This window comes from Salarias fasciatus (genome assembly GCF_902148845.1).
Source record: "Salarias fasciatus chromosome 7 unlocalized genomic scaffold, fSalaFa1.1 super_scaffold_4, whole genome shotgun sequence".
NCBI classification, from domain to species: Eukaryota; Metazoa; Chordata; class Actinopteri; order Blenniiformes; family Blenniidae; genus Salarias; species Salarias fasciatus.
The window spans coordinates 4846539-4860579 of NW_021941229.1; the positions used below are offsets into that span (position 1 = coordinate 4846539).

The 14041-nt window shown below is 45.9% G+C and overlaps 1 protein-coding gene across 3 annotated transcripts; it reads right to left on the reverse strand.

Moving 5' to 3' along the window:
- Nucleotides 1-71: 71 nt before the first annotated feature.
- On the reverse strand, nt 72-13038 carry LOC115382793 (zinc finger protein 585A-like). Of its 3 annotated transcripts, XM_030084690.1 has the most exons (4): nt 12765-13038; nt 6141-6353; nt 1251-4037; nt 72-998 (listed from the first exon to the last, which is right to left on the reverse strand). In XM_030084690.1, exons 1-4 carry the CDS (start codon nt 12934-12936, stop codon nt 829-831), a joined length of 3342 nt encoding a protein of 1113 aa, XP_029940550.1. In that variant the 5' UTR covers nt 12937-13038; the 3' UTR covers nt 72-828. The 3 variants fall into 3 exon arrangements, with proteins under 3 accessions (XP_029940550.1, XP_029940548.1, XP_029940549.1); XM_030084688.1 differs by having other exon boundaries at nt 72-4037; XM_030084689.1 differs by lacking the exon at nt 6141-6353 and having other exon boundaries at nt 72-4037.
- Nucleotides 13039-14041: the final 1003 nt, after the last annotated feature.

The window sequence follows — 14041 nt, forward strand, 5'->3', positions numbered from 1 at the left end:
CCAAAAAGACAGAAAAAAAACCTTTGTCTGACGAGCAGAAAACAGGAAACTGATTCTGAGCTTTTTCTGCAAGTGGGGGTGGGGGTGGAGGAGGGTTGGTGATGGACGGATGCGGAGAACGTTTACGACAGTGAGCTTTCACAGGAGACCAGTAGGGGGAGCGCGAGAGCAACAGTTGCATAGTTAAGCTTTAAACAGAAGCTGTCAACTCAACCCTTGAGGGAAACCATGATGGAGTAGATCATTCTATGTGTTCTTCTGACTTTTGGCCACCAGATGCCACCAAAGATTAGTGTGTTGAACCCTTTTCTGTACAGGCCTCAATGCCTCAGAGAGCTTCATTTGGCACCAGATTCAACCAGTGGACCAACATGGGCATGATTACAGATGAGACAACACTTTGAGCAAACAAATAAAACTACTGACGAAAACAGGATGGATCTTATTATTATTATATTCATGCATACATATAAAGGTACTGCTAAGAGGAAATTGGGAAAGGGACGCATTGGAAGGATTTGAGCTAAATGAAGTGAGCACAGGGAGAGAGGCAGGAAGAGAACCCGTCTGATCGAGTGTGGGTGATGCCAATGGAAGATAGTCAATTAGAGAGGGTTGTTGTGACAGCTGGACTCAAAAGAGGATGGTGAGAAGTGTAGAATCAGCTGCCATAAAGAGAAAGTCGATGATATTGATGTTGAGAACGGGTGCTAAGAAGTCAGCTGAAATGCTCAGGTGAGGGTCTGAACCAAAGCACTGGTGGGTTTTCTTGGTGAAAATGCTGCACTTTCTGAATGAGATCTCCTGTCGAGTGTTTCATGGCTTCATCTATTTGTGAACTTTGGTGTGGACCAACAAGGTACTCCGTTGGTTGAAACATTTGCCACATGTTTCACAAGAATACGGCTTCTCACCTGTGTGAGTTCTCATGTGGACCAACAAGTTACCCCGTTGGTTGAAACTTTTGCCACATGTTTCACAAGAATACGGCTTCTCACCTGTGTGAGTTCTCATGTGTACTCTCAAAGTCTGACGTACACTGAAACTTTTCCCACATGTCTCACATGAATATGGCTTCTCACCTGTGTGAGTTCTCATGTGATACAGCAAAGTCTTTTTTTCACTGAAACTTTTCTCACATGTTTCACAAGAATACGGCTTCTCACCTGTGTGAGTTCTCATGTGAAGCTGCAGAACCCATTTTGAACTGAAACTTTTCTCACATGTTTCACAAGAATATGGCTTCTTACCTGTGTGAGTTGTCATGTGAGCCAACAAAGTATTTTTTAAACTGAAACTTTCCTCACATGTGTCACAAGAATACGGCTTCTCACCTGTGTGACTTCTCATGTGGACTGACAACTTACCCTGTTGCCTGAAATCTTTACCACATGTTTTACAAGAATACGGCTTCTCACCTGTGTGAGTTCTCATGTGACTCAGCAAAGAATGTTTTTCACTGAAACTTTTCTCACATGTTTCACAAGAATACGGCTTCTCACCTGTGTGAGTTCTCATGTGAACCTGCAAAGCCCATTTTGAACTTAAACTTTTCTCACATGTTTCACAAGAATACAGCTTCTCACCTGTGTGAGTTCCCATGTGAGCCAATAAAGTCCTTTTTTTACTGAAGCTTTTCTCACATGTTTCACAAGAAAAAGGCTTCTCACCTGTGTGCGATCTCATGTGGTCCAACAACTGACTCCGCTGGCTGAAATTATTGCCACATGTTTCACAAGAATATGGCTTCTCACCTGTGTGAATTCTCACGTGAACCATCAAAGTGCTTTTTGAACTGAAACTTTTCTCACATGTTTCACAAGAATACGGCTTCTCACCTGTGTGAGTTCTCATGTGAACCAGCAAAGCGCTTTTTACAATGAAACTTTTCTCACATGTTTCACAAGAATACGGCTTCTCACTTGTGTGAGTTCTCATGTGAACATGCAAAGTTCTTTTTGAACTGAAACTTTTCCCACATGTTTCACAAGAATACAGCTTCTCACCTGTGTGAATTGTCACGTGAACCATCAAAGCGCTTTTTGAACTGAAACTTTTCTCACATGTTTCACAAGAATACGGCTTCTCACCTGTGTGAGTTCTCATGTGAACCAGCAAAGCGCTTTTTACAATGAAACGTTTGTCACACGTTTCACAAGAATACGGCTTCTCACCAGTATGACTTCGCATGTGCACCAGCAAAGTGCTTTTTAAACTGAAACTTTTCTCACATGTTTCGCAAGAATGCAGATTCTCACCAGTGTGATTTCTCATGTGAACCTGCAAAGTTCTTTTTGAACTGAAACTTTTCTCACATGTTTCACAAGAATAAGGCTTCTCACCTGTGTGAGTTCTCACGTGGATCAAGAAAAGACTCTGTTTACTGAAACTTCTCCCACATGTTTCACAGGAATGCGGCTTCTCACCTGTGTGAGTTCTCATGTGGACCAACAACTTATTCTGTCGGCTGAAACTTTTGCCACATGTTTCACAAGAATGCAGCTTCTCACCATTGTGAGTTCTCATGTGGACCAACAAGGCACTCCGTTGGTTGAAACTTTCGCCACATGTTTCACAAGAATGCGGCTTCTCACCTGTGTGAGTTCTCATGTGAACCTGCAAAGTTCTTTTTGAACTGAAACTTTTCTCACATGTTTCACAAGAGTAAGGCTTCTCACCTGTGTGAGTTCTCATGTGAATCAGTAAAGTCTTTTTTTCACTGAAACTTTTCCCACATGTTTCACATGAATATGGCTTCTCACCTGTGTGAGTTCTCATGTGACCTCTCAAACCAGAATAAATACTGAAACATTTTCCACATGTCTCACATGGATATGGCTTCTCACCTGTGTGAGTTCTCATGTGACTTCTCCAACTCGAATAAATACTGAAACTTTTCCCACATGTTTCACAAGAATACGGCTTCTCACCAGTGTGAGTTCTCATGTGAACCAGCAAATTCTTTTTCAAACTGAAACTTTTCCCACATGTCTCACATGAATATGGCTTCTCACCTGTGTGAGTTCTCATGTGACCTCTCATACAAGAATAATCACTGAGACGTTTTCCACAAATTTCACAGCAATATAGCTTCTCACCAGTGTGAACTCTCATGTGGCGCAACAAATGACTCCGCCTACTGAAAAGTCTCCCACATGTTTCACAAGAATGCGGCTTCTTATCTGTGTGAATTTTCATGTGGACCAACAGTTTGCTCTGTTGGCTGCAACTTGTACCACAGATTTCACAAATCACGTTCTTCTCAGTGACACTTATTAAGTTGGGACATAATTTACGTTTTTTATGAATAATTGTACTACATGTTTCCTCTCCCTCCTGGTTGGTACGGAGTTCCTTGTGCTCATCAATTGGTGAAGGTTCTGGTTCCTCCTGGCGCTTTTTAAACTGTGGAAGTTCTGGTTCTTCTTGTTCCCCTATAAACTGTGGAAGTTCTGGTTCTTCTTGATCCTCTTTAAACTGTAGAAGTTCTGGTTCTTTTGGTTCCTCTATGATCTGTGGAGGTTCTGGTTCTTCTGGTTGCTCTTTGATCTGTGGAGGTTCTAGTTCTTCTGGTTGCTCTTTGATCTGTGGAGGTTCTGGTTCTTCTTGCTCCTCTTTGATCTGTGAAGGTTCTGGTTCTTCTTGCTCCTCTTTGATCTGTTGAGGTCCTAGTGCTTCTGGTTGTTCTATGATCAGTGGAAGCTCTGGTTCTTCTAGTTCCTCTTTGATCTGTGGACGTTCTGGTTCTTCTGGATCCTCTTTAAACTGTAGAAGTTCTGGTTCTTCAGGATCCTCTTTAAACTGTAGAAGTTCTGGTTCTTCTTGCTCCTCTTTGATCTGTGAAGGTTCTGGTTCTTCTTGCTCCTCTTTGATCTGTGGAGGTTCTGGTGCTTCTGGTTCTTCTATGATCAGTGGAAGCTCTGGTTCTTCTAGTTCCTCTATGATCTGTGGAGGTTCTGGTTCTCTCTGCTCCAGACAGTAGTTTGGTTCCTGTTTAAGGAGCAGCTCCTTCCTACAGTCACGTTGCTGTGGAAGTTCTGAAGGGATGAAAAACAAAAACAAGATAAATAGTAAACTTTTAACTTTTAATAGTTAGCTTCAAAGAACAAACTGTAATCCAAGGAGTGAAATTGAGATCTTCTCTTCAAATTTCAAATCGTTCAGCCATAACATCATTGCTTGATATGCACCTTGAGCTGATGAACAACCAATGGCTTAGGGAGATGAAAGACACAAAAGTCACAATAATAGTTTCTTGCATCTTCAGCAGCCTTTTCCCACATCACCAATGTTTTTGGCTTGGCATTATTAAAGGTTGGCGATCTTAATTAGATACATTTTTTTAAATACTGGTTAAAATGATCTTTATGACCCGAGGGGAAGCAATTCATATCGTGTTCTTAAAGTAGAGCGGAAAATATCCGCTATCTACACCAGGAGTAAAACAGGAAAAACAGCAACCAACACCTTGGTTGTCAACCAATCAAATCCCTTCGCCGTTCTACCAGCCCCCTGTGCGTACATTTCAATGGCGTGCACTGGCCCTGGTTCAGTGTGCGCGTTGCCAAGTGCTCTCAGCGCTCGCGGCTCGCGTGAAAAATAGAACGAAGCCGATCGGGCGCGCTGCAGAGCACGAGCCACGGCGCGCGGCGCTCCCCTGCGCCTTGTGTGCCTGCAGTCAGATAGGTTAACATGGGAGGCGATCAGAAACTCCTTGCTTCTGCTGCTTCTGCGTATGTTCCCCCCATAACAGCGGTGCTTGTTTGTAAGCGGGTGCGAGGAGGTGGGAGCTGGGTGGAGCTAGGTGGAGCTAGGCGGAGCCTTGGGGAGATGCTACATTCGAATACATGCTAGTTTTCCAAGATTGCCAACCCTAGCTTTAATACGAGCTGATGACTCCAGGTAGATCACTTTGAGAAGAGTTTGTAGCCAATTTATTGATAACTGATGTGGTGGAAGCCACCTCAGAGCAATGATTTTTTTTGCAGCAGTCATGCCAGCCAACCAGAGTCTACGCTCTATCTCAGCGATCTGGGAATTCCCGAACCGGGAATCATCATTTAGAAGAAGAAAAACAGGTTCCAACGGGAGCTTCCTCCCCACCAGATTAGACATCTTATCCACAGATTTAAAGGGCAACTCTGGTTTTTTGACACCTGGACCTTATTTCTAGGTGTGTGCATGCTCATATATTCACTCAGACGCGGGTCCCCGCGCGCACCACGACCAGGCCGACCTGGAGACCTCCGGAGACCCTCGGTGAGGAGAGATATCCAGGCGGAACGCGGCGGGTCCCCGCGCGCACCACGACCAGGCCGGCCTGGAGACCTCCGGAGACCCTCGGTGAGGAGAGACATCCAGGCGGAACGCGGCGGGTCCCCGCGCGCACCGCGGCCCGTGCGCACCGCGACCTCCAGAGACTCTGTGGAGCAAGCTCCGGGTCGTTTACCCACCTCGGCCCCGACTCGGACCAACTCGGCCCTGGAAGTCAGACGCCCACGCGCTGTGAGAGCCGAAGCCCAGCCAAAGTGCCTCTCTGCTGGGGAGAGGAGCTCCAACGTTCCCATCCGAGCTAATAGTGGCTAAGTTAGCGAAAACTGTCAGCTGACCCACCTGAAGACGGTAGACGAGCTGACTTTATGATAACACTGGCAATGGATGAAAAAATATAGCCGAAATGAGCGATTTTGCATAGATTATGTCCGGCGCTGAAGCTCCCCTGCCGTGGCCCCCGCTAAGTGCGGCTAAATCGGTTGGATCTAAATAACTTCTGAAGGACTCCGAGCTGCACAATGTTTGTCTGAGTGAGTATATGGGCATGCACACACCTAGAAATAAGGTCCAGGTGTCAAAAAACCGGAGTTGCCCTTTAACCCAAAATCGCTGAACATCTGAACACTCCCATAAGACATGTATTAATGTACCCATGATGTTCTGACTACAGAATGTACAGCAGGAGTTGAACCTGCCAAACCTAAAAATGTCTTTTGCTTGGTGTTAAATAAGTCCTATGGCAAACCCCCCCCCCAAAAAAAACAAACAAATCCGGTTTCTGTCTGAGGTGGATAAACCGAACACAGCCATAACCATGGAGATCTTCCATCAGGCAGATTCATGTGTTCATTCAGACTTCTCCATACCTGTTCTGTGTAACTTGATTTGAGGATTACTGATGATTTCTAGCAGTCTGCGCTGACGGTCCCTCTCCTCCTTGCAATGGAGGATAGTTCGTTCAAACTCTGTGAATATTTCTCCGGCAGCAGCATTGAGTCGCTGGGTGGTCAAGTCTCTCATTGAGTCCAGGGAATTCTCACTTTCACCACCAGGAACAGTCATCTCAACAGGATCCTCCTCTTAATAAAAAAAAAAAAAAAGGTACATCTTGTAAAAAAAAAAAAAAAAAAGGTACATCAGTTTAGGTCATGGTTCCAAAGGGAGCCATGATTAGAAGTGAAAAACCAAAAAAAAAAAAAAAAAAGCCAAACCCGTGCACATACGTAGCATGACATAAGACAATTGCTTCAGTTCAGCAGATCAGCGGTCGCAGCTTCATCATCAGTGTCATCACTGCTGGTCATCAGCAGAGAAGTGTGGTGGAGACATTGAGAGTGGGGGAGGGAATGTGTATGGCGAGTGTGTGGCTTCTTCAGTTTGTCAGTCCGTGTGTGTGTGTGTGTGGTTTGGCCCTAGGGGTGGGGGGTATAAACCGTATAAACCGCATGCGATATAAATTTGGCCCACGGTAGGGATTTTGGTCATACCGCCCAATTGCGATAGCACATTACGTCCTCTAGGTGGCAGTTATGCAACTTTTTAGATTCCCCGTTCGCCGAATGAGAAGTACACAACATTAGCGATGGCTGCGAGCAGTGAACAGACAGAAGAAGAGCTCGTGAAAAAGATTGGTGCAACATCGATAACAGCGATCTGTAACTGGCGGCCCACCGATCAAACAATAATATCTGGCCTGCTAGATGATTTTGAGAATCTGAGGCAGCTGCTTCACGGAGGCAGTAACACCGTCCATTAACCTGTTAGTATCCAGCTCCTCCTAAACCTCCATCATTACTTGTGAAACACCTTGAAACCCTCTGATTCAGTGAACAACCTTGGCCGAGCAGCTCCTGCTGCCTTCAGGGACACTTTGTAAAAGTAGCCCGCTGATAGACGCTATCGGTGCCTCAGTCAGCTGTTAGCTTAGCTGTTAGCCACCGACGAACGAGGATCAGTCAAAAAAATCGGTCTGACGACAAATCAAGTTGCCGACCCCTGATCTATAATCTGGACATGGTTTGGATTCAAAGTAACTCGGAGTCAGAATAGCATTTATTGTCATACAAAAGTTTATTGTTATACAAAAGTACAACTAAATTGGAGAGCTTCTCCTGCAGTGCAAATATAACAAACTAAAAAAAGAGCATAAATAATACATAAAAAAAGTAGCTGCAGCCGCAGTGGCAGGCATAAATATCACAGCACTAGTGACCAGGTCATAGTAAATCCAGGTTCAGGATGATGATGGCTCTCGGGAAGAAGCTGTTTTTCAGTCCGTTTGTTTTAGTTTTAATGCACCTGGGCAACAGGTCAAACAGGTGGGCACCGGGGTGTGAACTGTCCTTGATGATGTTACGAGCTCTGCTGAGGCACCTGGTGGAGTAGATGTCCATCAGGGAGGGGAGAGGGCAGCCAATGATCTGCTGTGCTGCCTTGACTGTCCTCTGAAGCCTCCCTCTGTCTGCCTCAGTGCAGCTCCCGTACCAGGTGGAGATGCAGTAGGTCAGCAGGCTTTCAATGGACGACCGGTAGAAGGCCTGAAGCAGCTCCCTGTTGAGGTTGTTCCTCCTGAGGACTCTCAGGAAGTGGAGACGCTGCTGGGCCTTCTTGATGACAGCTGTGACGTTGGCCATTCAGGTCATCGGAGATCTGGATTCCCAGGAACCTGAATGTGTGGACCCTTTCCACAAATTCGCCATTGATGTAGGGGTGGGGTGGGGGGTGGGGGGTCACTCCCGTTCCTCCTGAAGTCCACGATGATCTCCTTGGTTTTTTTTGTGTGTTCAGTGCCAAGTTGTTGTCAGAGCACCAGGTGAACAGCCTCTGGACCTCCTCTCTGTAGGCTGCCTCATCTCCCTGTGAGATCAGTCCCACCACTGTGGTGTCATCAGCAAACTTGATGATGGTGTTGCTTTCGTGTGCTGGACAGCAGTCGTAGGTGTAGAGGCAGTACAGGCCGAGCTGTAATCCACAAAGAGCATCCATAGCTGTGTCGTTGTTCCAGGTGACTCATCACCGCATGCAGGGCTATGGAGATGGCGTCCTCTGTGGACCTGTCCGCCTGGTGTGCGAACTGGTGAGGGGGAGACAGTCCTGTATGTGACGAAGAACCAGTCTCTCGAAGCACTTCATGATGATTGGTGTGAGGGCAAAAGGGCGATAGTCACTGAGGCTGGATGCGAGTGACTTTTTCGAAATGGGGATGATCGTGGCAGATTTCAGGCAGGTGGGGATGACTGCTTGGGCCAGAGAGATGTTGAAGATCCTGCTGAAGACTCCGGACAGCTGGTATGCACATACCCGGAGCACCTTTCCAGGTATACCGTCAGGGCCCGGGGCCTTCCTGGGGTTCACTGCCAGGAGCACACGCCTCACATCCTGCTCGCCTACAGTTAGCTGGGGGATGGCATGGACTTGGTGGGGGTGGGGGCAGGGCTGGAGCAGGTGAGTGTCGCTGCGGTGTTTCAAAGCGGGCAAAGAAGCTGTTGAGCTCCTCTGCCAGCGACACACTCAGGTCCCTGCCACACCTCTCTGGTCTGTTGCTGGCGAGATGGGACTCTATCCTCTGGTTGTATCCTCCCGACGCCGCCTGCGTCTCCTCCCAGACCCGACAACAATCCACGGAGCACCCGGTGGTCTCGCCAGTTCGTCAGGGATGTTAAATCGGTGGTGAAAGTCCTTGCAAACCATCAGTTTGTGTCGGTAGCCGATGTCTAAAAGATCCTGGTGGGTGTAGCGGTATATTGCAAACGTGTACGTGGAGAGTCCACAAACAAACAAATGCACAGTACACAGACAGGCACTGAAAGAGAGAGCCGTGAGCCGCTGTGTCTATGCACGCCCCCATCTAGCAAGTTAATCTTGCAAGTTGGCTAATGTTATTTAATAGTTTAAAAACTACTTCCTGCTTCCATGCTTTTACCATGTGCTATGATAACCATTAAAAGACTGTTATGCTGAAATTTATATATCAAATTATACCGTGATATATACCTTCTACCGTGTAAGTTTCAAATTATACCGTGATATAAATTTTAGGCCATATCGCCCACCCCTACTTGGCCCATCCCCCTTTGCTCCAGTTCATGGTGACACCCACTTGCACATGGTAGTTGCCGTGGAAACGGCCTTGAACGAAGCAGTCCAGAGGTGATGTGGGTTGCGTTGGGAGTGAGAGAGAGAGAGGGAATAGATAGATAAGCAATCTTTTGGCCTTGAACCTTGTGTGTGTGTGTGTGTGTGTGTGTGTGTGTGTGTGTATGTGCGTGTGTGTGAACTCATCTTTCTCACCCTCCCCCATTTGATAAGATGCATTTCAACGTACCTCACCCCACCCTTCCTCCGTCACTGTCTGTGTAAGAATAAAGACTGCTGATTTTTCAAAGTGGGGAATAGCAAGCGTCCCCAAAGGGGACTCTGCCGTCAGTGCGGGCCCGGGGGGGATTCGGTGCCGCCCAGTCCGTCGGAGAGGTGGGGGTTGGCGGGTTCCGGTGCTCACTTGGAGCGTCTGATAATTCTAAGGTTGGATGTTCTGATTGTTTTTTTTTCTTCCCTTGTCCTGTTCAGCAGCTGAGGTGTGCAATATTGTATGATTGTAGCCTTTTACTATCCGAACAGATTTTAATGTTAGCAGCAGGACGAGAATGAATCTCCTCCTGCTGCTGCCTTTATTTAAAGCTGGCGTCCGGCTTGGCTGCCGGACAGGACCGGGACGGAAACGCTCAGAGAGCGAGAGACAGAAAGAGAGAAAGATAAAGAGAGGAAGAACACCAAAACAGACTAGTAACTAGTAGTAAACTCAGGGCGTGCATCAAGAGAGGGCTACTACAGATCACCATTATTCTAACCACCACAAGAAGACAAGGTAACCGAGTATGTGAAGAGTGATTAAAGATCAGCGTGATCATGCAAATATGATGGTGATAGTGATGGTGATAGTGATCATGCATATATGACCTCTGACCCCTGAGAAGGCCAGAAGCAGGCCAGAGAGGCCCTCAGAGCCCAGACAGCCAGCGGTCATCACAGAGCCCGGATCCAAACTGCTCCCACAGGCAGACGCCCCCGTCCCGGTTCAGAAATGTGGCAGAGGAAATCCCCGGCCGGGGACCCCGGCGGTCCCGGGGCCCAGGCCCAGCGGAGCCACGACCGACAGGAGCCGGCCCATCCCGGACGCCAGACGCCCGGGGCGGGCAGAGCCGAGAGCCCAAGGCCCAAGAGCCGACCCCCCACACAGGCAGAGGGCCATGACCCACCCGGGAGAACCGGCCCACACGGGCGGCTACCCTCCCGGAGCTGCCGTAGCAGTGTTTTTCTTCCCAAACAGCCTCCATCGTCCTCCAGCTGCCTTTTCAGCTTCTGGCACATGTCCACGCCAGCCTGTTTCTGCTTCGTGGTTAAGAGGCGTGGAACCATTTTCACATTTTTCAAAGAAGGGTAGTAACATAAACGCTGCGTGTGAGCTGCCTGTGTGTCTTTGGGAGGTGAAATTTTTCATGGTTATGCTTAAGGCTATGCTATAGCAACATATAACGGCCAGAAGTCTGAAATCATTCTTGGTGTTTTTTTATAACCACAGTCCGGGGACTTTTGGGTCCCCCCTCGTATTACACAATGTAATATGCTTGAAGAAGTCCAGAGGCGTTTGGCAGCGTGAGGATGTTTATTCCAAGAGCAGGTATCAGAAACATGCGTTAGCATCGGCAGTTGAAAAAACATACACACAACAACACTGTGGCTTCCGTAGCTCCCGTTTACGTCACACTACCGCCTAGATATATAGACATAGATATCTAGATGTAGGTGGTTAGATATGCGTGCACGCCAAGTAGTACATTCAAATCGAACATATATCTGCATATATGACAATCGTGACACTGGGCTGTCATGGAGGAGTGGCGTGAGTGATGATGAAATATTGGTGAAACTAATGAGTTTTTTAACGATTAAAGCCATTTTAGGAGCGGCGTTACCGATGCCCTGTCTGCTAGACCAATACGGATGTGCGCCGCTCGATTTTGGATATAAATTTCTCCCGAAGCACTGTTGGGATCAGAAAAGCCTTCTGGGTGAGTATATTGTTGTACTTCATTCTATAAACAACGTGAAAACTGTTTAAACCGAACTTATGCTTTAAGACAGGAAGTTTCAATAAGACGCCAAAGACAATTTCTGTTGAAAGTTTCATTTCTCAAAGTTGTAAGTGGTACACATAAAATTCCCATAAGAAACTCCATTTATAAGTTAAAACCACAATATCAGATCTTGAATGAAATGTGGCTCCATTTGACCCTGCAGGATGAAACGGGATCCTGCAGGAATGGATGGAGTAATAAAAGTATTTTGCTTTGTGTTTGTTGGTGCACTAGGAAATTGCTCGTCAGTTAAATTAAGAACATTGTAAACTGATCTGGCTCACCCTCGCTCTGCACATTCTTTTTTCTGCATAGAGTTGTGCTCGTACATAAAATAAAGTGTACAATTTACAGATTTTTTTTCTTTTGTCTTCATGCTTTCATCATGCCCTTCTTGCTTGGTTCTCGGAGGAGGCGGACGCTTTTTCTATCTGCCAGTACAGGACTGAGGCCTTGCTCGTGTGTGTGTGTGTGTGTGTGTGTGTGTGTGTGTGTGTGTGTGTGAAGGAGGAGAGAACCAAGCAGGGGAAGGTCAAACAGCTCCTTCCACACCAAAACAAGATACCTACTGATTGCATCTGGGTCCCCTTGGAATTCAAAACAATCTTCAGACAGGCTCAAGGTGAAAGGATTGTTTATCTATTGGACTGCTTCTGTCGAGGTCGTCTCCAAGGCAACTACCGCCTGCTACTGGGACACAGTGACCAGAACACCATGGAGTGAGACGGGCTTACCCCAGACACACACACAGACCGATAAACTGAATGAAACACGCTGCATCCATGACGCTCCCTACCCCACTCCAGCGCCTCCCCCACCCTTCTGCTGATGAACAGTGGTGAAAGCTGTGACGGCTGGTCTGCTGAACTGAAGCAACTGTCTAATGTCATTGCTGTATTTGTGTGCAGGTTTCTTTCTTCTTCTTATTTTTTTTTTTTTGGTTCCTCATCCTAACTTTGTTTCCCTTAGGAAGCACAGCCTCCCCACCTGTAAATGGCTGCCGGGACAGAAACAGATTTCCCCTTGTGGGAAAAATAAAGACATAATCCAATTCAATTCAATTCAGTGCTTAATTCTTGGTTTGTGTTTCATTAAAAATATTAAAAAGTCTCTTTTTGTCCAGCTAATTGCTGTAGCATGATCAGTAGCACTCTAGATAGTTGGACGGAGATTCATTAATCTGCAGAACATTACAGTGAAGGTATTGAACATTATTCATAAAAATTCATGAAAATTGTGAAAAAGTCTGCTTTTTGTCAAAATAATTTCATTGCTATAATCAGCAGGGCTCATTTGATAGTCAGCAGTGGACAAACCGAAATCAGATTCATGTGTTCGTTCAGATTTTTTCCGTACCTGTTCTGTGCATCTGGATTTCATGCTGGCAGCTGATCTGAAGCAGCTCGCGCTGACGAGCCATCTCCTCCTCGTAGTGGACGATAGTTGCTTCAAACGCGGTGAAGATTTCTCCAGCAGCAGCAGTTAGTCTCTGGCTGATAAACTCTCTCAAAGCCTGAACTGAACTCATTGCTGCGGGAAAAGAGATATTTCCACCGAGCTCCAAATCCTGCTGTGTAGCGCGCTGAGACCGATTTTTTGGTTTTCTGCTCACTCCGGTGCTCAGCGCTCTGTGTCCCTCCCCTTCTGCCTCTGCTCTGAGAGAGAGAGAGAGAGAGAGAGCGAGAGAGAGAGAGAGGTAGGTCTCTGTCTGAGGCTTTTCAACACAAGCCTCAGGAATATCCAGGGAGCTGTTATATAGATGTGAAGTTAAAATTTTGGTATTTACAGCCTAATTTGATGTTGCTTTTCGAGGAGCAATTGGTGGTCAAAGAAGTCATTTTAACAGTGAATAAATTATTTTCATATAGTTAACTGAAATAAATCCCGATTGTGTTAATGGAACTGATATTATATATGTATATATATATATGTATGGTGGCGAATGACAGCCAACTATCGTTTACAGTATATTTGCAATAATGACTGGTGTTCTTAAAGCATTTGACTCTGAACCAGATGCTGTGTGGTTGTCTTGACCCAGCATATGTGTGTTTTTAAAGTTTTGTATTTATCATGTTATTTACTGTGCATTTTCAGGTATTTATTTATTTATTTATTTACTGTAGTATAACTACTCATGATATCCAAGGCCAAAAAGGGGACCTCAGGAAATAAACTCATTGACAAAAGAGCAAAGAGCCAATCATATTTTGCACCTTATTTGTACTATTGACTTTATTTTTCAGAAACACCTATGGGTAATGGCACTTTTTGTTGTACTGCTGATATTGTTACATTTTCTGATATTGTTAGATATTTAGTACTGTCATTTTCTGTGTGAAAAGGGCAAAAGAAATAATTTTATCTTGAAATGTTGACATTGTTTTAGTATTCTTGTGTTAGTTAATAAAAATTGATCTTTGAATTGGCTCGTCCTGTGTTTTATTATCCTGGTAAGATAATTACAAATATCTCAATGTGCCCCTTCCCCTTCGCCTGCTGCTGATCAGACAGACTGGCTGATTAATGGCGTTAAGATGAGGAAGAGGAGCAGGACCTGTTAGGAGCTACTAAAAGCTCCTAAACAGCGTCAGACTGTGAAGCTGCTACATGTGATGTATGTAAAACCAAAT

Bases quoted from the DNA above. Each gene is read 5' to 3' on its own strand.
- LOC115382793 (XM_030084688.1), bottom strand. From the start codon at position 12,936: ATGAGTTCAGTTCAGGCTTTGAGAGAGTTTATCAGCCAGAGACTAACT. The intron at 6,354-12,764 runs GTACGGAAAAAA...TTTTTTATTAAG, and splicing joins AATCCAGATGCACAGAACAG to AGGAGGATCCTGTTGAGATG. The intron at 4,038-6,140 runs GTATGGAGAAGT...TCATCCCTTCAG, and splicing joins AATCAAGTTACACAGAACAG to AACTTCCACAGCAACGTGAC.